This window comes from Anser cygnoides, chromosome 18 (genome assembly GCF_040182565.1).
Source record: "Anser cygnoides isolate HZ-2024a breed goose chromosome 18, Taihu_goose_T2T_genome, whole genome shotgun sequence".
Lineage (NCBI taxonomy): Eukaryota > Metazoa > Chordata > Aves > Anseriformes > Anatidae > Anser > Anser cygnoides.
Window position 1 is genome coordinate 6,153,758 of NC_089890.1, and position 27,385 is coordinate 6,181,142.

Genomic DNA, 27,385 nt, shown 5'->3' on the forward strand with positions numbered 1-27,385 from the left:
GGGGTGGGCATGGGTTGGGCTCCTGCCTCCGGAGCTGCCGCCGAACCCCGGGGAAGGGGCTGGGGACGGCCCCGGGACGGTGACAAAGAGGCGCCCGGGGCTGGCACGGCACGGGAGGGCGATGCCACCTCCACCTGCAGTGACACCTCGCCACCAGGGCCACCTCCCCGTTAGGGTGACCGGTACTCACTGCCCGCCCCTCGCTGCCAGGACGCCCTTCCTGCACCATCTGTCACGGCCCCCGCATCCCTTGAGCTACCGGGGTGGGTGCAGTGGGAGCAGGACCCGGTCCAGCCCCTGGGACTATCCTGGGCCCCCCAGGTGGCACGTTTGGGGGCTGGTGGCCTGCACCACCGTGGTGCCTTGGTTTCCCCAGGGCTCCAGTGTCATGGGGTTGGGGCTGAGCCCAGCCCAGCACCTCCCAAGCCCCACATTAGCCCCACATCTCCCCCACCATGCCTCCCTCTCCTCTGTCTGCCCATGGGGGCCTCCGTTTCCCCATTCGGAGAGGGAAGTGGCCCCCCCACCTCCAGCACCCCACGCACCAGCAGTGCCTGTGCGCTTCCATCCCTGCATCTCTGCTTGCTGGGCAGGATTTGGCCCTAACCTGGGGCATTGCAGCCTGCCAGGGGCTGGCTGCTGTGGGGTGGGGAGCAGCACCCACCGGCACCCCCATCCCCTTCCTCCCCTACAATCGGTGGGGCCGCGGGGCGCTCCCGCTGCTGGTCCCCAAGGCTGGAGCTGCTCTCGCTATGGCAACCGTCTCCATCGCGCCGGTTGCCGTGGCCACCCGTCCCCAAAATGGCACACCGGGGGTGCAGGAGGATGCTGTGGGTGGGGGGGTTGGCTGGCAGAAGGGCCCCCCGGCTGCAGGATTCCTCCCGGGTCACCAGCTGCCTGCCTGCGGGATGACTCAGGGGGGATTAGGGGGATTTGCCGGAGCGGGAACGCGGCCCGCGGCCATGTAGGGCCAGCCCTAAGCCCCTGCGCTGAGGCACAGGCACGTGGGGGGCACGGGGAGCGTGGCTCCCCCCTCTGCGTGGCACCAGTCCCTGAGCTGGGGCCGGGGCTGGGCGTGAAGCCCCCCCCATCCACCTGGGGCATCGCCACGGGGTGAAAGGAGGGGGCAGAGCGGGGCACGGACAGCCCGGCGTGGGTTGGGGATGGGGGGGCCCTGTTCCCACCTCCTGGGGGGGCTTCCCTGCGGCCTGGGGGGGGGCAGCTTGTTTTTGAGGGGTGTGGGGACCCGGCAGGTTGGGCACGTGGGGGGCTGAGGTGGTGACACCTGGGGTGTGGGAGACCTGGGGGGTGCTGAGACCTGTAATTCTGGGGCCTGGGGGTGCTGAGCTGTTGAGACACAGGATGTGGGTTTTTGTGGAGACCTGGGATGGAGGAGACCTGGGGTGTGGGGACCCCGAATTTTGGAGCCCCAGGATGTCAGAGCCACAAGGGACATTGGAGGTCCGGGAAATTGAGATCGGAGGTGTAGGAGACATGTGGTGTTGAGACCTGGGGTTTTGGAGACCTGACATGTCAGAGCCCCAGGACACGGAAACCCGTGATGCTGAGCCTGGGCTGCTGGAGACCCGCGATGTGGGACCCCAGGAGGTGGAGACCTGGGACTTCGGAGACCCAGGATGTCGAGACATGGGATGCTGGAGGCCGGGGTGTGGAGGCCTGGGATGGGGGGGCGCTGGCCGGCAGACAGCAGGCACGGGGCAGGTTTCTTTCACCACTTTTTATTCCCACTGACACTACCTTCTCCTTCACATTTACTCAAGGCACTGGGTGACTGAGCGAGTACAAAATAAAAAATAAAAAGGGGGCTGGGGGTGGGGGGAAGGCATGAGGGTGCACTTCATGGGGGCAGCGGCGGGGGCTCCTCCTCCTCCTCTTCCTCCTCGGTGCCTCCTACTTCTTGGCCGGCTCGTCTTTCTTGCCCTGGCTCTCGACGGTGACGGGGATGGTGATCTCGGCGGACTGGATGGCCGGCTTGGGCAGGGGCGCCTCCACCGTCAGCATCCCGTCGGGGGACAGCGAGGACCGCACGGCCGTGGCCTCCACGCCGGGGGGGAGGCTGCGGAGGAGAGGGGGAGATGTTGGGAACGGCCCCGAGGTCCTGGCCACCGCCCTCCCTGTTTGGGCTGGTGGCAACCCCGGTGCGTGCGGGCCGGGGCGGGCGCTGGAGGGGACGGGAGGTGGGAGGAGGTCCCCAGGGTGCCGGGGGGGTTCCAGGCCCACATCTCCTCCCCGCACTGGTACTTACGTGTATTTTCGGGTGAAGCACCGGGAGATGAAGCCGTGCTCATCCTGTTTCTCCTCGTGCTTGCCTGGAAGAGAGAAACCCAGGGCAGGTCAGTGCCCACCAGGTCTCCGCACTCGGGGCGCGCCTTTCCCCTCCCCAGGCAGGGACTGATCCTGCCCATCCCGCATCTCTCTGCCCTACCACCAGCCCGGAGCTGCGCTGACCCACAGGAGAGACCTGGGCCCCTCCAGGAGCATCCCCCAAGCCCCAGAGCAGCGAATTGCTCGCGGTGACGGACCTGACCTGTCCCCAACGCCTTTGTTTCGGCTCCCCAGCACCCTGCGCACGCTGCTGGCTCCGTGCCGCGGGGGCCTGTGTTTTGTCACCATGCCCCTCGCCGAGCCACCCGCAGCGCTCCGGGGATGCTCAGGATGCCGTGGGGCTCGTCACACCCAGCTGCGCCCCCCCAGGGCACTGTCACCCCTGCGCCCCTCCACGGCTCGCAGCCGGGGCATCCGTCCCCACGTGGTGGCCGCAACACAGCGAGGGGCTGACGGTGTGGGGCGTGGGGGGGCGTGGGGTCTGCACCCTGCAAGAACGCTCTTGTAGTGCTATTCCTTCTTCTCTGCTGTTTTCTCATTTCCCCTTTTCCTTGTCCTTTCTCCTCCTTCCTTTCTCTTTTTCCCTTTTCCTTTTCCTTTCTCCTCCATTTTTCTTTCCCTCTTACCATTTCCCTTTCCCTTTCCCTTTCCCTTTCCCTTTCCCTTTCCCTTCCTCTTCCCCTTTCATTTCCTCTTCCTTTTCCCCTTTTCTCCCTTTTTTTCTCTTTTTTTTTGCTCTGCATTGCCTTCCCTCCCCAGCAAGCACCATGATGGCTGCGCAACCATCACCAGAGCCCCCAGGGAATGGGGGAGACCTGGCACACCCCCCAGCCCCCACCTGTGGCACCGCCACCCAGCACCCCACCGCCCCGCGGACCCACCGGTGATCTCCACGATGTTGTCCTTGGTCTTGACCACCAGCTCCTCGGGCGCGAAGTGGTTGACGTCCAGGGTGACCTTCCAGCTGTCGGCGCTTTGGCGGATCTCGGAGATGCCGCTGCTGAGCTGGCGGCTCAGCGCCTGGCTGTAGGGCGAGCCCGGCGCCGGCACCAGCGCGCTCTCCCTGGGCAGCAGACGGAAATACCCGGGCCAGGCGCTGCCGCTCGGCCACTTGTACCAGTCCTCGGGGATGTGGGGCATCCCGAAGGACTGGTCGAAGAGGCGGCTGCCATGGTACCAGTCGCGGAAGGGCTCCCAGCTGGGGCTGCGGAGGAAAGTGAAGGGCACGCGGCGCTCAGCCATGATGCGCAGGGCAGTGGTGCTGGGGGGCCGGCCGCGCGGGGCCTTATGAAGACGTCCCGCCGGTTATTTTTAGCCGGGAGGCTCAGCTGGCTATTAATGGAAATTGCAGCAGGGCCCGGGAAGGGACCAGAAGCTTTCCCAGGCCGGGGCGGCCGCGCGCAGCCGCGTTGGGAGCCCCCGGCTGCCCACCCCCGTGGTGGGGGCTCGGCTGCTTGGCGGGTGATGGATGGCCCCTGGAGCGCTCCCAGCCCTTTCCCGTAAACAATCCCCGCGATGCGCAGCTCCGGGGCCGTCTGCGCCAGCGTGGGGAGGGCGCTGGGGGGGTCAGCACAGCGGGGAGGATGAGTCAGTGGAGGAGCCCGTGCTCGGCCCCGCGCCCGCTGCGTCACCCAGCCCCTGCCAGAAGCTTCTGGAGCCCCCCCCCCTCCAAAGCTCTGTGGCCCCCAGGTGGCCCCCAAGGCTTGGCCAGGCTGGGGTGAGGTTGTCCAGGCCCCGAGCAGCGGGGTCCATGGGGGTCAATGGGGCTATAAGGGGGGTTGTAGGGCTTGGTGGAGGTCAGTGGGGCCCAATGGGGCTGACGGGGGCTGATCGAGGCCAACGGGGGCCATGGGGTTGGTAGGGGTTGATGGGGCCATAGGGGCTGATGGAGCTGATGGGGACTGATGGGGCTGATGGGGCTCACTGGGGCCCAGTGGGACCAGTAGGGCCTGGTGGGAATGATGTGGTTTGATGGGGCCAATGGGGGCGGTGGGGACTAATGGAGACCACAGGGTCCAAGGGCACCAATAGAGGCTGATGCTGTAGGGGCTGATGGGCTTGCTGGGGCCCAGTGGGGCCAGTAGGGCTTTATGGGGCTGATGAATTGGAGAGGGTCTGGTGGGGGCAGCACCCTCTCAGGGCAGGGGAAGGATGGCTCCTTCCCTTAGTCCCTTACCTTCACATCCAAACACATCTCTCTGGTTACCCCTGGGATCCCTTGGTGCCTGTTTGGGGCCAGATTCCAGCCCCTCAACCCCACTGGGGCCCCGGCACCTACGTCAGACAGTCTGGGGGCACTGAGCCCCCCCCGGTGGGACGCCCCTCCTTGCGCAGGCTCTCTGCCCATCCCTGGCAGTTCTGAGGCTTTGTTTTTAAGCCCCTGCATGGCCAGGAGACGTTTGTAGCTGAGACCTGACGCACTTGGCGCAGGGATGTGCGAGCCCTCCCCACGGGGCACAGTGCAGGGATGTCTCAGCGGGGTGCAGGGGGACCTGAAGGGTGTCCCCAACCTACCAGCACCCAGCTGCCCCGCCAGCACCCGCCAACCCTCCTGAATGGGGCCGGGACAGCCCCGCGCTGCCTGGGAAACCTCAGGGCAGGGGATGAAACCAAAGCAGCTGAGCTGCGAGGGGCTGGGGGCGCGGGGGGGATGGCGGCGGGGCTGTGGGGATGGGGGAGGCAGGGGACAGGAGGGACGGGAGGGTGGGAGGGCTGCAGGGAAACGGTGCAGGCAAATGGCAGGGCTGCAGGGAAGGCTGCAGGGAACGAGGGGAGGGCTGCAGGAAAGGAAAGGAGGAGGGATGCGGAGGGGGGGATGCGGAGGGCTGCAGGGAGGGCTGCAGGGAGGCTGCAAGGAAACACACGAATCATATTTTCCCCAGCATCGGGGACCCCCAGAGGTTTCCCCCGCCGTGGCAGGATGCTCTGGGACATCGGATGCAACCGGTGCCCGGTGCCACCTTCACCAGGAGCCAGAAACCGACGGGACGGGTGGCAGAGGGCAGGGGAGGAGAGCGGGGGGTCCCAGGGACAGAGGGGGCTGAGCCTGCAGGGGGGAGCAGAATTAACCCCACCGAGCTGTCCCCATGAAGAAACTGCTCCGTGCCCCGCAGCGTCATTTACAATATATACTGTATATTTTATTGTAGTTGAACCAGCTCACTGAGTCTACAGCTGCACTCACAATCCAGAAAAAAAGAGAGAGCGCGCGCGCGAGAGGAAAATACTGAAGTATTTCTACAGAGTATTTGTTCCAGTTAGCTCCCTCCGCGGCAGGAGACAGAGACTGTAAAAGAGGAAGACTGGAAATTTTCCCTGATGTGCTGTCTTGTCCGCGCCGTCGCTGCAGTCGGGGCTCTGTTGATTTCGGGAGCCGTGGCCGCTGGGGTGGGGACGGGGACGGGGATGGGGACGGGGACAGGGATGGGGATGGCCTCGGGGGATGCCTCCGAGCATCCCCGTGGAGCAGCAGGGCGATGCTGGCGGGATGCGGGGGCAGCGGGCGCACTTTGGGCATTGGTGCAGGGCTGGGTGCCGTGGCCAGAGTAGGAAGGGATGGTTTTGGGGGAAGAATGGGGAGTGCAGGTGCGGGGCTGGCAGGGATGCTGTGGGGACCTCACATCTTTTCTGCCTCAGGCTCGGGCCAGGATCTCCTCCTGCTGTGGGCACATCCAGACCCGCCGCCTGCCCCGAGCCATGCGGAGCTGCAGGTGTTTCTCCTCCATCCCCGTGAAAGCCAATTTCTTTCTGATTTTCTTTTCTGAGCAAGCAGCTTCCTTCCCAGCTTGGGCTTTGCTGGGAGGGCTGGGGAACCAAGTGGCTTGGATCGGGGCACAGCCAGCTTTTGGGGGACACTGCTCCGAGGGATCCCGCTGGCCTCAGTGCGAGGCTGTGCATGACTTCGTGGCATGCTGAGCCCGCAGGGTTCGCCTGGGCAGCACGGGTGGGTTCACGCACACAGCACCCACCCTGCTCTGCACCCCGGTGCTGGCACGGCTGCGGGTAGGAGCAGCACAAGGGTGCCCGCCCCAGCACCCCGCAGCCCTCCCAGGGGCGTTTGCCCCCTCGGTTCAGGCCGGGGCACTGGGGACGGGCTCTGGCACCGCAGCACCCGCCTCCCGCAGCAGCGGGGCGAGCAAAGCACAGTGGGGTCTGGCTTGGCCGACACCTCAGCCCTCTGGAGACCCATTCACCAGCTCTACCACCGCATGACCACCTGGGCTGGAGTCCAAATGGCATCCCAGTGCCCCCCAGTGCCCCCAGGCCGGCTGCAGGCGGGTGTCCGAGGGCCGCACAAAGCCCGGCTCTCCCTGCGGGGCCACGCGTTAATCCGGGCAGCTGCTCTCCCCACCCTGGGAGGCTCAGCTGCTTCGTCCTCCTCCAGCCAGGCAGAAAATGCGTGGCCAACGCGGATTAAATGCAAACCGCCCCAGGGCCGGCACGCAGCGGGGCTGGGGAGCAGCCCCCGCAGCCAGGAAGGGCTTTTTTTGGGAAATCAGCAAAACGGCGCAGAACCGGGGCTGTCAGCAAAGCACTCGGCCAGCCCGTGCTCGTCAACCCCCCGCTCCCTGCCTCTCTTTTTAAAATTAAATTTATAAAGCTGCTGGAGGGGCGCAGGGATGCTCGGGGGGAGGCCGAAGCGGAGCTGGGGGCCGGATCCTGCCCGCTGGGCCCCGAGGCACAGCTAACCCACGGCTGCCACAGCCAGGGCACCAGTGGCAGCATCTTCCAGAAGAGGAGTCAAAGCCTTCACTCGGGGCCGCGTTTCTTCGGGGAAGTGGCACGGGGAAGCCATTAGGACCGGGAACTGGGTTGCGAACCGGGGTGAGGAGGTAGCCAGGGGGTCTCGGGGACAGCCCTGTCCCCTCGTGCCCTGCCAGGGGGTCCCCCTGCTCCGGTGCTCGGAGGAAGCCTCTTCATGCACCACGCAGCTCCGCACACGAGCCCAGAGGTGTCCAAAGCAAGGGAAAGGCGGAGGGCAACCCAAAGGGCACCCCACGAGCTCTGTGGGGCGCATCCCAAAGCACAATTTCACCCCAAATTTGTCAGCTCCCCCTCCTGGGGGACACCCAGGGGACCCGGCAGCATTTGTTCTGCAGGGGCAGGGGGCGCACAGCACCAAGGCAGAGGGACCCCAGCCCCGTAGCCCCGTGTGGGACGAGACGGGACGACGCCGGGCTGCTCCTCGCTTTGTTCGTCTGCGGCTCTGCGGGTGCTCGGGGCTGCCAGGACCCCGGAGGGGTGTGTGTCACCTCTGTCCCCGGGGTGTCCTCTTCCCCGTCCAGTGTCGGCGAAAAGCCCTGAGCGTGGGCAGGAGAAACACGCTTATTTAGCGCGTGCTAGAAAAGTCCAACTGAGCCAAAAAACGCACCGCCGGCCGGAGCGCACCATGTCGGGGGCCCCGCCGCCCCGCCGGCTCGGTCCAAGGTCTCTGCCAAGCAATTTGTTCCCTCGCTCTGTGCTTGCCCACCCCGTCCCACCCCACCCTGGCGTTCGCAGTAATAAGAAGCCAACCCCCCCCACCCCCCTCCCCACCCCTGACCCCCAAAATACTGCGGGGGGCTCAGGGTCGCCCACTGCCCCACAAGGTTTCCATCCGCCCCCCGACTTTCCCCCCGCTGCCGGGTCCATCCTTAGCAGCCCCCCCCCGGTTTTTTTCCACCTCCTGGGGGGGTTCTCCCGGGGCTGGGGCGGGGGGCTGCGGGGCTCAGAAGCCGGCGCTCTCCGAGCTGCTGCGGCTGTTGTAGCTGGGGCTGCGGCTGGGGCTTCGCGAGCGGCTGGGGGGGCTGCGAGTCCGGCTGCGGCTGCGGCTGGTGCTGTAGCTGTCGTAGCTGCGGCTCCGGCTGCGGCTGTACGAGTAGGTGCTCAGCGAGCTGGAGGACGAGGGGCTGGGGCGGTAGTAGGGGATGGGACGCTTGCGAGCGCTGCGGAGGGAAAAGGGAAACTGAGTCAGGGCCGTGCTGAAGTTTGGGGAAGAGGAGGGAGGGGGGGCACGGGCCCAAGCACCGGCCCCGGTGCTCGGAGCGGCCGCGGGATGTCAGGATCCGGCCCCCCCTGGTCCCTTCCTCCTCCCTGGTCCCCCCCCCGGCTGTTAGTCCTGGATTAGGCAGCGGCGAGGACAGAAAGTGAGCAGGTTAATGTGGCTTTTGTGTTTCCCCAGCCACCAAAGATTGAAAGCTGCTGAAAAAGAGACGTTAGGGATTAGCGGGAGACGAGCGCCGGGCTGCCCGCGGTCCGACCCTCCCCGGCTCCTATGGGGACGTGGGGAGCAGGGGGACAGCGGGGAGGGGGGGACCGGGGGCAGCGACGTCTGGAGCCGGTGCAGGACACTGAGCCCGGAGCCCTGTGGGTCCCTGAGGAGGCTGGAGGGGGGACAAGGCAGCCCCTTGCCTCCTTCTCGCAGCCCCACGTCGTGGTGAGCGGTGTTAGTGGGACCAAAGAGAGACACACGGCCGGCCTCGCACAGCCGGGGAGACACGGAGGGGTCCGGGAGGAAGAGGAGGAGGAGGAAGGGGGGAGGTTACCCTGGGAGCCAGGCCCACGGCGATGCTCTCCGAGAGGAACCTTGGGATGAAATGGAAAAGGAGACGTTGGCATCACTGAGGGACGAAGCAGGACCACGCGGTGCTGGGCCCTGGGGTGGCAGGGGGACAAGGACAGGGCAGGAGGGCAAAGGAAGGGGGCTTCTGGCCAGGCTACGGGGCTGGTCTCCCCTGGGATGGTGAGGACCACAGGCTGTCCCCACAGCTCCTCCCTGCCACTTTCCTCGGGGCATCCCAGGAAAATCCAGCCCAGGGCAGGGGACCGAGGGGAGGGATGGCCACGGTGTCCCTGCCGCCTGCATCCGTGTGAGGCTGTCAATTTCTGGGCCACGTGCTGGCAGCCCCTCTGTCCCTGGGGGATTTCAGCTGGGGAACGGCAGAGCCAGCCGGTACCTGAGCAAGAAACCTTCTTCTGGGCTGGGAGGACCTCTCCTGGCCCATATGCTTCACAGGGGAAGCCTGCAGAAAGCTTTAGCGCGGCGTACAGGCTGTATTTCTCCTGCCTTCTCTCCTTATGTCCAGCCCAGGAGAAATCAAAATCCTTCCAGAGCGAGCGAGAGCCGGTTGCTGGAAATCCAGCCAGCTCCGTGCTACGGCCCCCGATCTCCCCGCTGATAGCACGGGAGACAAATAGGTCAGAAAGGAGGTAATCTCAGCTCAGCACCGGTAACGTCGCCAGCACCGCATGCTAACGAGATGCTATATATGCACACAGTGCTTCATCTGGCACTAAACACTGCCTGCCTTAGAGCCCCGCATCCTGAGTCAGTAAGGTCTCAGGGAGGAGAAAACGGCATTTGGAGGGCAGGAGGCAAACGCACTGGGGTTGGGCTTCTTGCTGGAATATGTATGTGCTGCAATATGGAATATTACACAGAGTAAAATGAATTCATATTTGCTGTCTGCAAACGGGAAGAGACCAGAAGGTTGTAATGCTGGAGGCAGCCTGGTTACCCAGCTGTCTGGGCCAGCCTGGTTCACTCTTCCATTCATCCTCAGGGTTATGTGTCTGTCCTCAAAGCTGCTTGTCTGTCCGTCCGTCCATCCATCCTTTCTGCCATCCATCCATCCATCCATCCACCCATCCATCCATCCATCCATCCATCCATCCATCCATCCATCCATCCACCCATCCATCCATCCATCCTTTCTGCCATCCACCCAGAGAATCACAGAATCACTGAGGTTGGAAAAGCCCTCCAAGATCATCTGGTCCAAACGTCCCCCTACCACCACCATCACCCACCAAACCATGTCCCCAAGCACCACGTCCAACCTTCCCTTGAACACCCCAGGGACGGTGACTCCACCACCTCCCTGGGCAGCCCATCCCAACACCTGACTGCTCTCTCTGAGAAGAAATGTCTCCTCATTTCCAACCTGAACCTCCCCTGGCACAACTTGAGGCCATTCCCTCCAGTCCTATAACTGGTTACCTGTGAGAAGAGGCTGACCCCCAGCTCCCCACACCTTCCTTTCAGGTACCTGTAGAGAGCAATGAGGCCTCCCCTGAGACCTCCTCTTCTCCAGACTAAACACCCCCAGTGCCCTCTGCTGCTCCTCACAGGACTGGTGTTCCAGACCATCCAACCATCCACCCATCCCCATCCACCCATCCGTCCATCCTTTCCACCATCCCCCCCACCCCTTTGGGGCTACGTGGGGGCGCAGGTTGGTCACGGGCTGTGCCAGCGGTGGTGGCTCCGCATGCCGGGACCCACCTGGTGATCCTCCTGGGCTCCATGAAGCTGGGGGAATCGCGTCTCCTCTTCCTGATGGGGGAGTAGCTTCGGGAGCGGCGCCGGGCCCGGGCGGGATCGGGGTCACCGTGGCGTGTTCGGGGCTCGTTGTCCTTCTCTCTAAACCAAGACGAGGGGCGTCAGGGGCACGAGGAGCCGCGTGTGCACCGAGGCGGGCTGCAGGGACACCCAGCCCTTCGCCAGCCGTGATGCCACAAGCCCCGAGCCGTGCCCCCGTGCCACCCGCACCCCCCCGAGCTGACCTGCTGGCGGTTTTCTTCTGCGAGGGCGAGCGGCTGCGGCTGCGCCCGGCCCTCTTCTCCCGTGAGCGGGAGCGGGACTTGGAGAGGGAGCCGCTGGAGCTCCAGGAGCTGCTGCGGTGCCCGGTGCTGTGCGAGGGGCTCTTCCTGCGCTCCGAGGCCCCGTGCCGAGAGTGCTTGGCCGACGACTCTGAGCTGCTGTTGGGCCGGCCCCGGTGGTGCCGCTCCTTCACCCTGCAAGGGGCAGAGGGCGGGGGGGACGTCCTGAGTGTGACCGCACCGCTCCTCATTTCCCTCTGCAACCGTGGGGGAGCAGAAGCACCCACGTGGCCCCGAAAACACCCTGATTATCACAGAATCATAGAGGTAGTGAGGTTGGAAAAGACCACCAAGATCATCTGGTCCAACCGTCCCCCTAACACCAATGTCACCCACTAAGCCATGTCCCCAAGCCCCACGTCCAACCTTCCCTTGAACACCCCCAGGGACGGTGACTCCACCACCTCCCCGGGCAACCCACCCCAATGCCTGACTGCTCTTTCTGAGAAGAAATGTCTCCTCATTTCCAACCTGAACCTCCCCTGGCACAACTTGAGGCCATTCCCTTGTGTCCTATCAGTGGTTATCTGCGAGAAGAGGCCAACCCCCAGCTCCCCACACCTTCCTTTCAGGGAGTTGCAGAGAGCAATGAGGCCTCCCCTGAGCCTCCTCTCCTCCAGACTAAACACCCCCAGTTCCCCCAGCCACCCCTCACAGGACTTGTGTTCCAGACCCTTCACCAGCTTCGTAGCCCGTCTCTGGGCACACTCCAGGGCCTCGATGTCCTTCTTGTGGTGAGGGGCCCAAATTGAACACAGCACCCGAGGTGCGGCCTCACCAGAGCAGAGCACAGGGGGACGATCACCTCCATAATCCCACAGAGCCATCCAGGCACTGCATCACCCACCAGGATAACACCATGGGGCCCCCCCGCCCCACCAGGCTCCATCCACGCACCCACCCGGTGCCCACCCACCTGCACCCAGCCCCGCAGCCCCGGTCCTTGCATTTCCCGTATGGAACCGGGTTGTGGCTCCGACGGGACAGCACCCAGAGAGCCCTTACTTCTTGGCGTGGGCGCCGTGGGTCCTGTCGGGGCCGAGCGGGTGGGAGCAGGCCGAGCCCTCCGAGTCGCTGCTGTAGCCGGTGGGGCTGAGCCCCGTCGGGGCCGGCTGGCGGGGGGCCTGGCCACGGTGGCGTGGCGGCGAGGCGGAGCGGGAGCGGTGCCGGTGGCCGTGCTTGGCTCGCTCCGGCGAGGGCGAGCGGGGGCTGCGGGCGCCGTGACGGCCGCCCCGGGCGCGGGGGGACGGCGGCTCCGTCCTGCCGCGAGGCCGCGGAGAGGGGGACGGCGAGGCCGGCCTCTGGCAGGGGGAAGAGAGACAGAGAGAAGGGGGGACAGGCGGAAGGGGGAGAAGAGAAGAAAGAAGGAGAAAGAGGTCTTTAACGGGGCGCGCCGGGCCGGGGCTCGGTGCACAACGTCAACGCACATCGCATTAAGGCAGGCTACACAGACGCTACCCTGCACCTTCCTCAGCCTCTCGCCCTCAACAACGTGGGTCATGCAAACCTCCGCATGCAAAAACGCAAAAAAAAAAAAAAAAGAAACGAACCAAAAAAAAAAAAGAAAAAACAACAAAGAAACGAAGAAGGGTTTGGGGAAGAGGGGAGGGACCAAAAAAATCCAAGAAACCCCAAAGTCGTTGGGGAGGGAAAGCTCAAAGGGAAAGAAATGACCCCCCCCCCAAACAGCTGGAGAGGAGATAAAGCAAACCCCCAGCACCCGCCCACCGCAACCAAGAAAGGTGAAAGGAAAAGGGGCGGAAAACCCAAACAAACCAAGGAAAACGAGAAAAAAAAAAAAAAAAAAGAACAAATGAGAGGAGGGGAGGCAGAGGAGGAGTAAATCAGAGTGAGCAGTGGGAGAGAGGGTGAAAACAAAGAGGTGACGGGGCCGGGCGGGCGCGGGGCGGGAGGTCTGCTCACACAGATGCATGCACATATATAGATATCTATACGTTTATATATGCATAGGTTTTATAGATAGTACGGCTTTTGGCTTAAAACAAATCAAGAAACGAGGAAGACGGCACAGAGCAACGATGGAGGGCAAGGCAGGGAGTCGGGGGGCGAGGGGCAAGAAGGGAAAAAGAAACCAAAAGAAAGAAGAAAACATCAAAATCAAAGAAAAACCAAACCAAAACTTCACAAATGTCATCGTTACTGAGATAAACGAATGTCTCTGAGCTCTTCCTGGGATACGCATTGATCTGTTAGCTGTGACTCTGCAGGGAACTGCTAAGTCCTCATCAGCACTCAACACAGACTTTGCTTTCTGCTTCCATTTTTTTTTCCGTTATATGCTTTTTTTTTTTTTTTAAGTCCCTCTTGGTTAACATCCACTTACCAAAAAAGTGGCATTTCCTCCTTTAGTAGGTAAGGTATGAAGAGAAGGGAAAAGCGGGGCAATATAAGTGCATCATTAGATTCACAAAAATGCAAGAGAGAAAGAAAAGAGAGAGGAGGAGAGACAGAGACAGCGAGAGGAGAGAAATAAAACAAAACAACTCCCTTCTCCTACGCTCAGACACCGGGAGAACCCCTCCTAGCTACTTGGTGGTGACATTGGGCCACCGGCGTGGTGACAGCCCCGAGTGTTGGGCTGGGATTTGGGGTACTGGGGGCTCCAGCCCCAACCGAGCCGGAGAACCTGGGCTGGGGGGCGAGGGGGCGATGGGGAGACTTTGGGGTCTCTCCCCTGGCAGCCCCCAGTGCCCACGGAGGAGCAAATCCTGCGCGACCTGATGGGGCCTAAGGGAAGCTGGGAGGTGCTGGGGCAGTGCTGCTGCGCCCGGGGGCAGCCGGTCACCTTGTTTCCTCACCATCCCTTTGCCTAGAATGCAGTTAAGCCTAAACACTGCTTTTCTCCCCAAAAAGAGAAGCAGACGATGTGCCACGGGTCTGCGATGAAGATGCTGACAAAGGGACACGAGGCCGCTCCACTGGTGGCTTGTCCTGCATCATGCCCCTGTCCCCACAGACGAGGGGGCTGAGCCAACAACCCCTGCAGACCCTACAGCCACAGAGCAGTGTGCCCCACCCGCCAGAGCCAAAATGGGGCGGTTTGGTGCATTTTTATGACTGCTTTAACAACTGGCTGCTGTTGCGATTGCTCCAGCGAGGCAGAGAAGCAGTGGGGGCGATGGATGCCCCACCGGTGGCATCCTCACAGGGGATGGGGCTTCGGCCGTACCTGTCCCCAGCCCTACTTCTGGGGAGGGAAAAACTTGAAATGGAGAAGGAGGAGAAGAAGAAGAAAGAGAAAGCCAGAGCGAGGTGTCCTCTTCCCGAGCGCATCGTTCTCACACCCATTTGCTATCCATGCTGTGGGGATGTGGGGCTCACGCCCACAACGCAGGGAGAGGGATGGGGAGGGCAGAGGGGGCTTCCATTGAAAAAACAAACAAACAAACCCAAATAAATCCTTTGCAAAGGTCTGGCCCCAAAGGGAAAATGCATTTGGGGTGCTTGTGCTCCCCAGACCTGCCTCTCACCTCGCCTGGCTCCTTCCCAGGTGTGGAAGGTCTCAGCCTTTTACCACCACAGCCCCAAAATGTTCTCCCCGGGTCCCTCCACCACCACGACTACAGCCCCAGGAGGGGCAAAAAATCCCGATCTCCCCAAATTTCTCACTTGCTATCCTCCCTCCCAGTCCTTCACCCCAAAATACCCGTGCCCCAGTGACTCCTTGTGACGCACTGGGGTTCACCTGCTTCTCTTTGCCTCTATTTTTCGCTAATTGTGCTCGGTCTCATTAGCCAGCCCCTAAAAAGCATGGAGGAACTCAAACCGACTCATGGTAACTGTACCGTCTGTGGGAACGAACACAAACTTGGAGGGCTAAAACACACAGAAATGCATTCTACCAACAGAATGAGGAAACGAGGAAGAGAAAAAGGCGGAAAGAAAGAAAAATATTACATGGACAGGGCAAAAAAATAAAAGAAAAGAACGTAAGAGAAGAGCATGGCTTTGCAGCTAACTGGGGAAAACCATACAAATCAAAAAAAAATTATATATAGCCACCAAAAAGAGACAAAATGAAAGAGAGAGAGAGAAAGAGAGAAAGAAAGAAAGAGAAAGAAAGAAAGAAAGTAAGAAAGAAAGAGAAAATAACATTAAATCAAGCTACGGTGCTTTTCAACAGGCTCATCTGCAGAAGTGAACGTGCAGAGGTGGACGAAATACCTACCTTCTGAATTGGCAGTGACAGGAATGCAATAATAAAAAAGAAAACAATAATCTCCACATTTGGAGTGCAGAATGGGAAAAAGACAATGACTCTTTAGTAATGTGATTTAGACCCCTTTGCTAATCAAGTTTGCTTTGCTTAGACTTTTTTTTTTTTATATTGGTCTCATTTGCATCTTTTATTTTATATTTTTTTGCTTAAATGGAAAGCCCGTGGCTTTCGCGGCTGCGGCGGGTTTGCCGGCTTGCGTGTGGTGCCCGGCCCCTACCCGGCAGCGTTTTCGGTCTGGAAGGTGGCTGCCGAACGTCACCGAGTCCCAAACGTCATGCAAGGAAAGCGGCGGATGGAGCGCAACGCGTGGAGGTTTGTTGGGCGGCGTCGGCACCGGGAGAGGCCCGAAGAAAACCAGAGAGAAATTTGGGGCCAGAGAGTGCGTGTGGGAGAGAGAGCGAGGAGGAGGAGGAGGAGGAGAGAGAAATGGGGAGGAAGGGCGAGCGCGAAGATGGGCAGGCAGCCGGAGGCGGGGATGGATGGAGACCGGACTGGGCATTTAAAAGGGAAGTCAACCCCGTGCAGCGCCCCAGCCCTGGGCACCTGGAGGGCTTGGGGAGCTGGGGTAGCCCAGGTGGGGACGTGGGGGAAAATGGGCTGAATTTGGTGGTTTTGGAGGGTTCGAGGCAGGCGGAGGGTGCTCAGCCCTGCTGCTGCCGGTCTGTGGGGCTGAGCTCAGGATGGATGCTGAGGATGCTCGGGGAGCGGGATGTGCATCACAGCACGGGGTGGCGCGGGGGTCCCAGCCCGGAGGGGTCACGGCTGGGTGGATGCCACAGCCCCATCCTAACGGGATCACACGTGGGGACCCACGGGGAAAACATCCCCATGGTGCCAGGGTTGGCTACCATATGGGCAGCGGGGCCACAGCCAATTTGAGGAGGCAACGGGCAATTTGCGGCTCGGTTTTGGGGTGAGCCCGCTCCCTTTTCAGTTCAGAGCTGCTCGGTTATCTTCCCTTTTAAATTCCTTGTTCAAAATATAGAGAATGGAAATACAGTGTTCAACGGTCGTAAATATTTAGAAAACACATCTCCTTTTTTGTTTTTTGTTTTTCTTCTCCACATTAACACACACAAAAGCAAAAAATTCTAGAACAACACGACGACGACAGGGGGAAAAAAATAAGAGATATATATCGTTTGCATTTCTGTACATCACGAAGGAAAAGAAAAGAAATCATGATAAAGGAAACTAAAACAAGGGGGGAAAAAAAGCATGTTTCATTGCCCTTCCCTCCCCCTCTTCCCTGCTTCTGCTGAGCAAGAAATGGAATTGTATATTACCGTTTGGGTTTTTTTCAAATGGGAGGCTAAAGAAAAACACAGATGGGATTAAAAAGAAAAAAAAACAACAACAAAACAAACAAACAACCAAAAAAAAACAGAGAGAAAGAGAGAGAGAAAGAGAGAGAAGTTGTCGGAGAAAAGTCCCGCTAGAGCCGGGGAGCCAAGGCAGCTCGTGCGGCCTGGGCGATGCTGGGTGCCCGGGGTGGGGGCTCCTCGGCACCCGCACCCCCAAAGAGCTGAGCCGAAACCACAGCAAAGAAGAAACCGGAGAGGTGCCCGAGACGTGGGCTCCGCCGCCGCCTGCGAAGCGGCTGGGTGCTGGGCGCTGGGTGCTGGAGGGGATGGGGACAGCGTGGGGGACCCGCGTGGCACCCAGCCCGGTCCCCCCGGTGGTCTCCCAGCCCCTCCGGTACTGGTTAAACTGGGGCTGGCCCCCTTGTCCCGCTGGGGCAGCGGAAGCAAGGGGACAAGTGCCCGCGGCGCAGTGGGGTTTTGCCGGGGCAGTTGGCAGGGCTGGGGACAGTCAGCCCTGAGTCACCCGCCGCGGGGACCCTGAGTGCCTAAAATCTGAGCACCCAGCCCCAGCCCCCCCCTCCGAGCCCTCTCCTGGCCTTAAACCAGTGCCCAGACTGGTGCTGGGGTCCCGCTGGCACCGGCACCTTTGTGCTGGGATGGGCTGGCAGTGGCAGGGAAATCATTTTTCCATTTTTACCCATTTCTCAGCCATCTGGGCTCAATCCACTCCCAGGGCAGCACTGAGCCCAGTGGTGGCCCTACGAGCCATTGGGGACACCTGGGGGTGTGACATCCACAGAGCGGCCGCGTGGGGGGACCTGCTGGGGGTCCTGCCCCGCAGAGAGGGGCCAGCACCCCCCAGGGTGGGGGGGACATTGCGCGGCCAGAGAACGGCCGGGGAGGGGGACAGGCAGCACCCGGTGTCCCCATCCATCTGTCCGTCCCCGACGCCACTAGTGCCCCCCAGATGGCGGCCGGGTGAGTGGGGAAAGAGGGGAGAGGAGAGCCGGGGTGAGGGGGTCCTGCGGAGGGAGGAGGAAGAGGAGGAAGAGGAGAGGGCAGCGAACCGTGGTGCAAGAAAAGCCTACGTACATCCGGTGGCTCCTCGAGCGCGGCGCCGTGGCTGTGGCGGCCGTTCTGGGCGCTGCCCTTGTGCCCGTTCTGGTGCGGCGAGGCCGAGCGGCGCGGCGAGGAGGAGGACGGGCTGCGGCTGGAGCGGGCGCTGCTGCCCTTGGGGCCGTCCTCGCGGTGCTTGGGGCTTAGCCTGCGGGGCATGGCACGGTCAGGGTGGTGGCCGACGTGTCCCCCCGTCCCCAGCCCGGCACGGCGGTGGCACCCAAGCTTGGGCTGCAGCACAGGCTTTGCCGAAGCAAGAAACGGGGCCAGAAATTGCTTCTGGGGTTTTTCCCAGTTCACATTTTCCCATCTGGTTTGAAACCCTGGTGCCGAGTTTCCCGCCCCACCAAGCATCCCTTGTGCTGCAGCACCGCCCCGCTCCCCTCCCGTCCACCCCCAAGGGTCCCCACCCTGGGGACAACCCTGCCGGGGGTGCTCCTACCTGCCGGGGGATTTGGAGTTGCTGTAGTCGGAGGAGAGCGAAGCGCTGTGCGAGCTGCAGCTGCTGCGCCGGTGCGACCGCCAGGCCGGCGACTCGCTGCGGGACCTGCGGGGAGGACGGCCGGGGCCGACGGGCAGGCTGAGCCCCCGTGCCGGGCAGCTACGAGGTTTGGGGGGGCTGGCCCCGCACGGCAGCACCCTGCCAGCCGCCTGCCCGCGGTGCCTCACCTCTTGCGCTCTTTGTTTTTCTCTTTCCGCTTGTTTTTGGGGCTGCGGGACCTGCGGGAAGGGCAGAGAGGTGAAAAGGCAGAGATGGGAGAGGGGCAGCGATGATGCCCGGTGCAATGGGTCACCCTGCTGAGCCCTGGCCAACGCGCACCCAGAGCATGGGGTGGCCCCGTGCCCCCTCCAAGGGTGGGGACAACCAGCGGAGCCTGGCCGTGGGGCGAGGGGGACGCTGGCACCAAGTGCAGGTGGCGGTGGGATGGCTCTCGGCTGCCTTCGCTCTCACCTGTGTCTTCTCTTCTTCCGGGACCCCGACTCAGACCTGGGGACGGAGAGGAGGCAGAGACACGTTGAGCCATGGCGGGGGGCGAAGGCTGGGCAGCCCCAGGGGACGGCAGGGATGGGGACAGGGGCAGGGGGCTGGGAGGAGGCAGCAACCACCAGGTTGGGTCGCTGGAGGGGGCAGCCCGGCCACCAGGAGGTGACAGCCCGTGTTTCAGAGAACTGCCTGCCCCCTTGAAAGGCCATCCAGCACCCTGCCCTGCCCATGCTGCCAACCCACCCCAGTCCGAGAGCCCCGGGGGCTTCCCCATGGTCTCCAGCCCTCCCTGCGGCCACCAAGCAGCCCCGCTGTCCCCAGCCCCGGGAGCACAGTGCCTGGAGGAGATGTATCCATCCTACCTGTCGCGTCTGTGTTTCTTTCCAGTCTTCTTTTTCTTCTCCTTGCGGATCGGTGAGGAGCTGTCGCAGCTGAGGGGGGGGGGAAGTGGGTGCCTTTAGGGTGGGAGCAAGGAGCTGGGGTGCAGCAGGAACCCCACGTCCCATCCTTGTGACCCACCACCCACTGGCACCCCACGTCCCCGGACAACCCCCGGGACACGTGAATATTGCATGGAATTTATTTCCAGGGGGCTTTTGCAGCGGGGGACAGAAAGGAGAGTCCAGCAGAAGGGCTCAGGTTAACCCCGGTGCCAGGGCGGCCGGATCCTGCTGTGTCCCATTGCCACCTCGTGGGCTCCGTGGCCTCCAGCAGGAGACGGGGCTGGAGCAGCCAATTCCCACTGGGATTTGGGAGCGGGACACTCACCTGCGCTCCGAGCCGGGTTTCCTCTTTTTGCTGCCGCGGGGAAGGCAGAGAAGAAAGGGACGTTAAGGACAGCATCCTCCCACTGCTCAAGGACATGTAAACTGGGGTGGGTACCGGGGGGGTGGACGGAGCCGGCCCCCTCCCAGCAGCCAAATCCTGCCTGGTGCTGTGCAGGGCTGTGCCCTGCCCTCCCAGGGAGGCTGGGGTGCTGATGGAGCCGGCTGTGGATGCACCAGCACCCTGCAGCCCCCAGCCACAACCCGAGAGCGCAGCAAGTGCTGGGTTAATTACCCAAGTCATTAAATAATCCCCCTGAAGGCCTTCAACGTCCCCCAGCTTGTTGGGACAGGGTGAGCAGGGAGGGGACCTGCTCGGAGCGACCCAGCAGAGCTGCAGGGTCGAGCCCTCCAGGTCTAGGGGACAGCGCGGGGACAACCGTGGACTCACCGGCTCCGACGGTGACCCGATTTCTTTTTCTTTTTCTTCTTGGGCGGCGGCGAGGTGGAGCTGCTGGACCGTCTTTTCAGCCTGCGGGAAAAAGCAGGCAGCGTTGGGGTGAGAACGGAAAACCACCCACCGTGCCCTGGCCACTGTCACCGTGCCCTGGCCACCATCACCGTGGCCATCACAACGTGGCCTAGGTGTCCTGAGCACGGTGTGGCTGCGCCAAGTATGAGGACACCGTGCATGCATTTGGGGTGCATTGGGGGTCACCACGCGGGGACAGCCATCCCCCTGTCCCCAAAACCCGCTGCCCGCCGTGGCCAGACCTGTACTCGCGGTGGCTGCTGTCGTCGCGGTAGCACTCGGCCGAGCAGTCGCACTGCAGCAGGCAGCCCTCGCCGTACTCGGGGTACTGCGCCGCGTAGTCCTCCCCGTCCAGCCCGTGGTGGTTCTCTATCACTCTGGCAAAGGAGGAATCGCGGGATGAATTTGGGGGGCTGGTGGAGCTGAATCAGGGCTGGGAAAGGGGATGGGGGCACAGATGCCTGGTGGCACATGGGTTTGGGGACAGCCAGCTCCAGCGCCGCCTCCCCAGGTGACCTTGGTCACGTCGCTCGATGCTTGGCAGCTCTGGGTGTGACACCCTGGTGTCAGCACCGCGTGGCAGAGCTCTTATCAGGGCCCCATCCCTGCAGCACGTCACCGCTGGGCTGGCACAGGGACATCCCCAGGGCCGTGCCACCGCCTCCCTGTCCTCGGCATCACTCGGAGCCCCGTGCTGCACCGCGGGGCTGAGCGGGGTCAGCCCAGGTGGGTGGCAGGGGACGGATTAGGGTGAGAGGAGCCGGTGATTCGGGGATTATCCGGCCGGCGGCAGGAGCTCCCGGGATGATCCGGGCTTTGGGACCGGTGCCCAGCCTGCCGCAGGCTTGGCACGGGAGGTGATGGGTGACGTCCCCCCGGGCCAGCCGAGGCGAGGAAGGGGGGGCCATCAGGCCTGAAGCCACCAGGGTCTCCTCTCCCTCCCGAGCAGCTTCGTCAACATTAATTTTCCCGCTGCCATGGAAACGGACGGGAGGTTGCCATTGACTACCGGGGCTGCGGGCTGGACCCGGCGAGCAGGAGGGACCCGGGAGCCCTTGGCCAGCCTCTCCCTGCTGCCCCCAGCTCCCCATCTCGCCCCGCTCCTGCTCTGCCATCAGCCCCAGGAGCAACCTCCACCCCCCCGGGGCAGAGTATCCGTCCCCCTCAGGCGGGCTGGGGACGCCTTGGTGAGGACGTGGGGCAGCGGCTGAGCTCCTGAGCCCCAAATGTTGCGGGGGTCTGGGGGCTTGGTGACAGCAGCTGTGAGAAGGAGGTGGAGCAGGGAAAGCACGTCAAAGAGCCCTGATGAAATGTTTCCTAGCAATGTCACCGCTGGGGATGGCCACCCATCGGACGAGCTGCCTCCAGCGCTGGTGGCACTGGGCTCGGGGCGTCTCGGCGCCACCAGCACAGCCAGAAGCACTGCTGGGTGCAGGATCCATGGTGCCAGATGTTATTTTCCCCCCTTTTTTCATTTTTCCCTTTCTGCCAGAGTTCAGGTGGTGTTCAAGCTCCTTGGCAGCAGAAGGACACGTGGGTTGGATGTCCTCCTCTGGGATGTCCTCGGGTTCCAGAGGCTGTGGGTGCTCCGGGACATGTCCTGTGGTGCCCAGCTGCCTGGCCACGGGTGCTGGGCGAGGGCAGGATCCCCAGGGAAATGAAGGCACTGGGGACACTCCTCCATCCACCGTGGTAACGGCAGCACCTGGAGCCCCAGAGCTGGGGAACAACGGCACGGGGACAGCCACGCAAGCGGAAATATGGGCTCTAGGTGATGCTGGCAGGGGGGTTGGACTGGGTATCTTCAGAGGTCCCTTCCAGCCTCAGCCATTCTGGGATTAATGGGGCAGGGTGAGGCGTGGAGAAATCCCAGTTCTCCTTCGCGTGCACACCAGCACCCCCACATCTGCTGGGGGACATGGCTCAGATGTGGGACACCTCATCCTGGGAGGGATGTGGCCATTGAGGAGCCTCCAGGTGCTCCGGAGGAAACCCTGCTGGGTGGTGCCGTGTCTGGGGGGTGCCGACATCAAACAAGCCCAGGCTCTCACTCCCCGGAGGAGATGTGGCCTCAGGAACCAGGATTTTTAGCTGATGTCCCACCCTGGCTTCTTCCAGATGTCTTAGCCAGGGGGCCGGCAGCAGGGGAAGCTGCTGGAGAAGCGCAGCCCTTGGCTTCTGACCCACCCTTTCCACGAAAATGCCTTTCGAACAACAACCAAACCACGGAAAGGGGAAAGGAAAAAGAGAGCTGAGCAAACCGAGATAATTCCTTGCTGCACTCTCTGCTCGGTGGGCAGCTGAGATGGCACCGCGTCGCAGTGCTGGGCCACGTGTTCCTGCTGTCAGCTGTGCTCTGCGGTCCACGACCAGCCCGTGGTGCCCCATTTACACCTCCCCTCCTGACACACGCCTGCATTCTGTTTCAGGCCCACTAACCTGGTCATCGAGCAGTCCCTCAGCCAGCAGAGGGCTGTGTGGCGGGGCTATGCACGCACAGACGGGAGCTGAAAGGGTGCAGAGAGCAAGCCGGGGCTCAGGTGGTCACGGCTCTGCTCGGTGCCTCAGTTTCCCCTGGGGACTTCTGCAGACGATGCCGAGCTTTTCGCCTGTGCTTTGAAACGAGAGCAGCTGGTTCGGGCTCGCAGCCCAGCCAGCCCAGTGACTGATTTGTAGACCTCCGGGGAGGTGCTGGAACAGGACCAGCACACGAGGTGCCTGTGCTGGGGGCTCTCCCAGCCTCCAGCCATTGCAAAGGCTGGGCGTGTTTATTTGAAGCATTGCCGCATCTCCCTCCCTCAACCTCAACAAGTGCAGAGGTTTTGCATCCAGGACATCCTTTGGCAGGGACCTCTGCAGGCCGGGTCCCCATCTCATGGGGAACCACCTCCTTTGGGATCTCCTCCCAGCTTCCCCCAAGCACCTCCGCGCTCCTCCAAGCAACCCTGTGCTTTGAGACTGCTCCCTCCAGCTCAGCACTATTATTTATAGCCCTGGGGCTAATCTAACGATTACCCTTCAGATTGGAGAGCAAGCCTGCCAGTGGGGAAAGGTGACAGCTACGGCCGCCGGGGTACCCGTAACGCACCTCTGTGCTCGTTACAGCACCAGGCCTAACGAGCTGGGCAGCCTCTCCCAGCCTGCCCAGAAGATGCCCTGAAGATGACTCAGGTCCCACGGGCAAAGGCCACTTGTTAACATGCCACCTGGATGCTCGGACACCTGGGTGACCCAGGTGCCTTGGTTTATCCCATACCTTGTTTATTCCACCGATCCCTGCCTGGAGGAGGACCCCAGATGCACGTCGCTGCTGCGGGACGGGGATGGGGCTGCACACCCCGACCGGGACGGGCTCAGCCCAGCCCTGGCCCCACCGGGAGGCTGCTGGCAGAGGAAGGCTGCCCCCGCCGCCACGGCTTCCCCGCCTCCCCCTCGCCCTGATTTCCTGACCCTAATGAAGCATTAATATTCAGTGAACCTGCAGCATCTATTCCTGTCCCAAGTGACCTGGTTTCCAGGCTGATGGATGGTGCGCGCCGGGCCAGCCACGCTGCCTGGGCCATTAAGCAGCGCACAGATAAATCATCGTCAAGCCAGCACAGACCCTCGTGAGGCTGGGGACGATCCCGTGCAGGGCGGGAGGAGCGGGTGGCACGTCCCCAGCAGCAGCAGGGCTGCTTTGCGCGACAAACCTCAGCCCCAGGCCCCATCCTGGGGCAGAAGGAGCACGAGGAGCGATGAGGAGGCAGCGGCACGGGGCAGAGCTGCTTGGGGGAGCTTCCTCCACGGGGCTCCTGGGTTTCACAGCAGTCTGACAGAGGTGCGGCTCCGCTCTAGGGATGGCTCTGGGTCTGTGCTGGTGAAAAGCAGGCTCAAGCCCTGCCTGGGCCTCTTACATCATTTATTGTTGCTATTATTAAGGATTAGTACTGCTAACACTAATGTTACTGGGGTTACAGGACAGCAGCCAGCCTCCCAGACCATCCCCAAGGTGAGTTACCCCAGATTTGCACCTGGGCAGGAGGATTATTCTGCATTATGGAGTTAACAGCAAGGACTCGAAATCGATGTCCTTGCCCGGATGGAAGCAGGAGCTGTGATTTCAGCCCCGGAGAGAGCAGGAAAGGCAACCAAACCAGCAGGAGCAGGCAGAAGTGAGGCATGGCCTCAACATCTCATCTTTCTCCCCAGGACCAAGCTGGTGCCTGCTCTGCTCCAGTGACATTGGTGACAGTCGTGGCCAGGCAGAGGCAGGGAACAAGTGGCTGGACCCGTCCTCACCCCGTGGTGCACCCCAAACCTGCGGCTTGGTCTCTGCCACCAGCTGATGGGTGAGCTGAGCACCCTGAGCTCTGGTTTCATCTTCTGTGATGGGCATTGCGATGCTGGCCTGTACAGCATGCGGAGGCTGCCCAAAGACCAGGGCAGGAAAACCCCTCTGGAGGTAGTAACCTGCCTCAGAGAGGCTAAACCTGCCTCCTACCAACCAGCCAAGCAACAAAGCAACCAACCAATCACCTAACCATCTAACCATCCAACCATCTAACCATCTCTAACCAATCATCTAACCATCTAACCAACCAACCATCTAACTAACCAACCATCTAACCAATCATCTAATCATCTAACCAATCAACATCTAACCAATCAGCCAACGAAACCTAACCAATCAAACATCTAACCAACCAATCAACCATCTAATCATCTAACCAATCAACCATCTAACCAATCAGCCAACGACCTAGCCAATCAAACATCTAACCATCTAACCATCTCAATCAACCATCTAACCAATCAGCCAACGAACCACCTAACCAATCAAACATCTAACCAACCAACCATCTAACCTTCTAACCAACCAACCAACATCTAACCAGCCAACCATCTAATCACCTAACCAACCATCTACCCATCTAACAAATCAACTATCTGTTTGTTCATCCATCCATCCATCCATCCATCCCTCCATCCATCCATCCACCCTTCCAACCATCTCTCTCTCTATATCCCCCTCTATATCAATCCATCCGTCCATCCATCCTTGGTGGCCACCTGGGCTGTGTCTCCCAGACAAGCAGCACAACGTGTGACAGACAAGTAGGACACACAGATGGACCGACTTGGAGCTGCCTCACTTACATTTGGCGCCCGTGCTGGTCTTCCCTGGTGAGCACGCCTTCCTTCTCCATCAGCATTTGCCGAAAGGTCCCCACTTTCTGCCGGATCTCCTCTTCCAAGTACCTGGATGGGCAGAGATGTGGTCAGGGCTGGTGTGGCCGCAGCGCGGGCCCTCCGGGGGCTGCACATCCCCCAAGGGCTGGGACCTGCTGATGACCTCTGTACCTCCAGGTCTGGCGTGTGGCCAGAGGGGCTGGGAAGGAGAGGTGGCATTGTGATGGCCATTGGGGGGTGGAGGACAGCAGGTCCCTCCACTTGGTGCCCTGCCACCGCCCTCCTCAGCCCCATTTCCCCTTCCCCAGCAGCTCTCAGCAGACGAAGGGGCCACGAGGAAGGTGAAGGAGGAGGATGACCACGAGGCTGTCCCTGCAGCCAGCGAGGCCAGGGTTCTCCTCCATCCCCTCGCTCGTCCCCGTGCTGCGCCGCGGCCCAGCAGCCGAGCCAGCTCTGCACTACCGCCGAACGCTGACTCAGGCCACTGCAGGGTTATTAACGAGAGACACTAATCACTTTGTCCCTGGCATCTGCAAACAGCCGCGGCAAAGCACGGCGCTCCAGCTGTCCCTGAGACGCTGGAGGGACCGGTGACAGCCCGCGCCGGGCAGTCCTGTGACGCATCCCGCATCGGCACAAGGGCACCGGCGCATCCCCGCGACCGAAACCCAGCGGTGCTGTGCAGAAAATGCCCGCGTGGAGCAACTCGCCGTGCTCTCGGCACCGTCACCAGGAGGGGGAGGCACAGGATGGCACCTGGGCTGCGTCCTGCAGGCGGGTGCGGGGGGTGCAGAGCTCCTCCACCACCAGAATGAGATGGGAATTAATATTAACGAGCTCATTTGCACTGAAACGGGCTCATTAATGCTCCAGCCGGCAAGGGCTGCCGAGCAGGAGGAGGGCGGTGAACCAGGCAGCCCTGGCTGCTTCCCTATACCTTGCACCACGCCAGGGCTGCCCAAAAACAGGGCAGGACCCCAAAGTGCTGCTCTGCACCTCACCCAGGGCCACTGGCGAGCAGGGAGCAGGCAAAGATTTGCTGCAGTGGGGTATTAATGTGGGCAGTGCTATGGGAGTGGGGACATGAAGTCAAGCTGGAGGCGGTGCACAGGCGACCGTGGCCAAGTTTATGGCCACCAAGGGGCCATTTTATTCTCCTTTTCTTTCTGGGGACTTGCCTTTCTCCCCGCTTGCTCCAGCAGCCCCACCACGCTCTCAGAGCTCTCCACGAGGCGTTTCCAGCAGCCTGCAGACAGCTCAAGGGCTGGATTTGTCATCAGAGCCACAGGCAGGAGGACAGCAGCACCCCAGGGCTGGATCTAGCTGTGCCATGCAGAGGGATGGGGGCTGGCGGGTCCCCAAACTCTGCTTCCACCCTGCCCGCAAAGGTCTTCCTGCCCCAAGGCTCCCCCCAGCCCTGCAGCAAGGGGAGCCTGAGGCTGGCTGCAGAGCGGCTGCTCTTAACCCTGTCAGAGGGATTTTTTGCCGTTAACACAGAGAACAGGGTGGGGAAGGAACCAGAAATTGCTGACACTTCTTTTCCAGAGAAGAAATCCAGCCACCAGCCTGCAAGTAACCCCGCAGGCAGCCTGGAGCGGGCAGACCCAGAGCAGGCAGGATCCATCCACGCTGAAGGGAACCAGGGAGCTCTTAAATCCCCAGAAAACCTCCCCTGCTATCACAACACCTAACCCCACAGGGTCCCTGCCCTTGGAGACAAATCCCCCGAGGCGCAGGGGCCACAGATAGGCAGAAACCCCTGGGGAGTTTCTCCTGCAGCCCCCGGGAGAGCCCCTGTGCAGAGGGGGATTAACCAAGTCGGCCAAGATTATTGCTGTAATTATATTATCATTTCGGTGGATCCCCGTCCCCACTGTTATTAATAGCCTTAATAACAGCAAAGACAATTACAGCAATAACAACAATACCCATCACCACAGTGCTATTACCCGCTGCACTACTACTACTACTCATAGTAAGGCTCCTCGTAGGGCACGGGAACCCGAAAGGAGGACCCGGGCTCCCCAAGGCGCCAGGTCAGCCTTATTTATTTCCATAACGACAAATTAGGCGTAATCATTATTCCAGTCTGTGTGAGACAATTTAATTCTAGGTCATGGCTGCGCTCTTAATGAAAGCCTTGGCGAAGCCTTCCCTCAATCCATTTTCCCTCTCCGCAGCTGATGCCAGTCTCCGTCTCCCTGAGTGCGCTGAAGAATTTGCTCCATCAGTCGGGCTTTAGCCCCAAAACTGGAGGGCAAAAGGGGAGGCAGGGACAAACCGAAG

The 27,385-nt window shown here is 61.7% G+C and overlaps 2 protein-coding genes across 5 annotated transcripts in view; both read right to left on the minus strand.

Annotated features, from left to right (window-relative positions):
- Positions 1–1,723: 1,723 nt before the first annotated feature.
- On the minus strand, positions 1,724–3,776 carry HSPB1 (heat shock protein family B (small) member 1). The gene is made up of 3 exons (XM_048068161.2): positions 3,228–3,776; positions 2,267–2,330; positions 1,724–2,077 (listed from the first exon to the last, which is right to left on the minus strand). Exons 1-3 carry the CDS (start codon positions 3,586–3,588, stop codon positions 1,912–1,914), a joined length of 591 nt encoding a protein of 196 aa, XP_047924118.1. The 5' UTR covers positions 3,589–3,776; the 3' UTR covers positions 1,724–1,911.
- A 4,112-nt stretch (positions 3,777–7,888) lies between these two features.
- SRRM3 (serine/arginine repetitive matrix 3) overlaps positions 7,889–27,385 on the minus strand; it is a 28,185-nt gene continuing 8,688 nt past the window's right edge. Inside the window, exons 3-16 of one of the 4 annotated variants that reach the window (XM_066979630.1) lie at positions 25,067–25,168; positions 20,170–20,304; positions 19,847–19,927; positions 19,400–19,429; positions 18,994–19,062; positions 18,599–18,634; positions 18,316–18,366; positions 18,089–18,193; positions 17,623–17,794; positions 11,992–12,287; positions 10,891–11,121; positions 10,610–10,747; positions 8,871–8,910; positions 7,889–8,270 (exon numbers count right to left, since the gene is read on the minus strand). In XM_066979630.1, coding sequence (XP_066835731.1) covers positions 7,980–8,270; positions 8,871–8,910; positions 10,610–10,747; positions 10,891–11,121; positions 11,992–12,287; positions 17,623–17,794; positions 18,089–18,193; positions 18,316–18,366; positions 18,599–18,634; positions 18,994–19,062; positions 19,400–19,429; positions 19,847–19,927; positions 20,170–20,304; positions 25,067–25,168 — 1,777 coding nt within the window. In that variant the 3' untranslated portion in view covers positions 7,889–7,979. Of the gene's footprint in view, positions 8,271–8,767; positions 10,374–10,609; positions 10,748–10,890; positions 11,122–11,991; positions 12,288–17,622; positions 17,795–18,088; positions 18,194–18,315; positions 18,367–18,598; positions 18,635–18,993; positions 19,063–19,399; positions 19,430–19,846; positions 19,928–20,169; positions 20,305–25,066; positions 25,169–27,385 lie in introns of those variants that run through there. The other 3 variants (XR_010825705.1, XM_066979629.1, XM_066979628.1) reach the window with 3 other exon arrangements.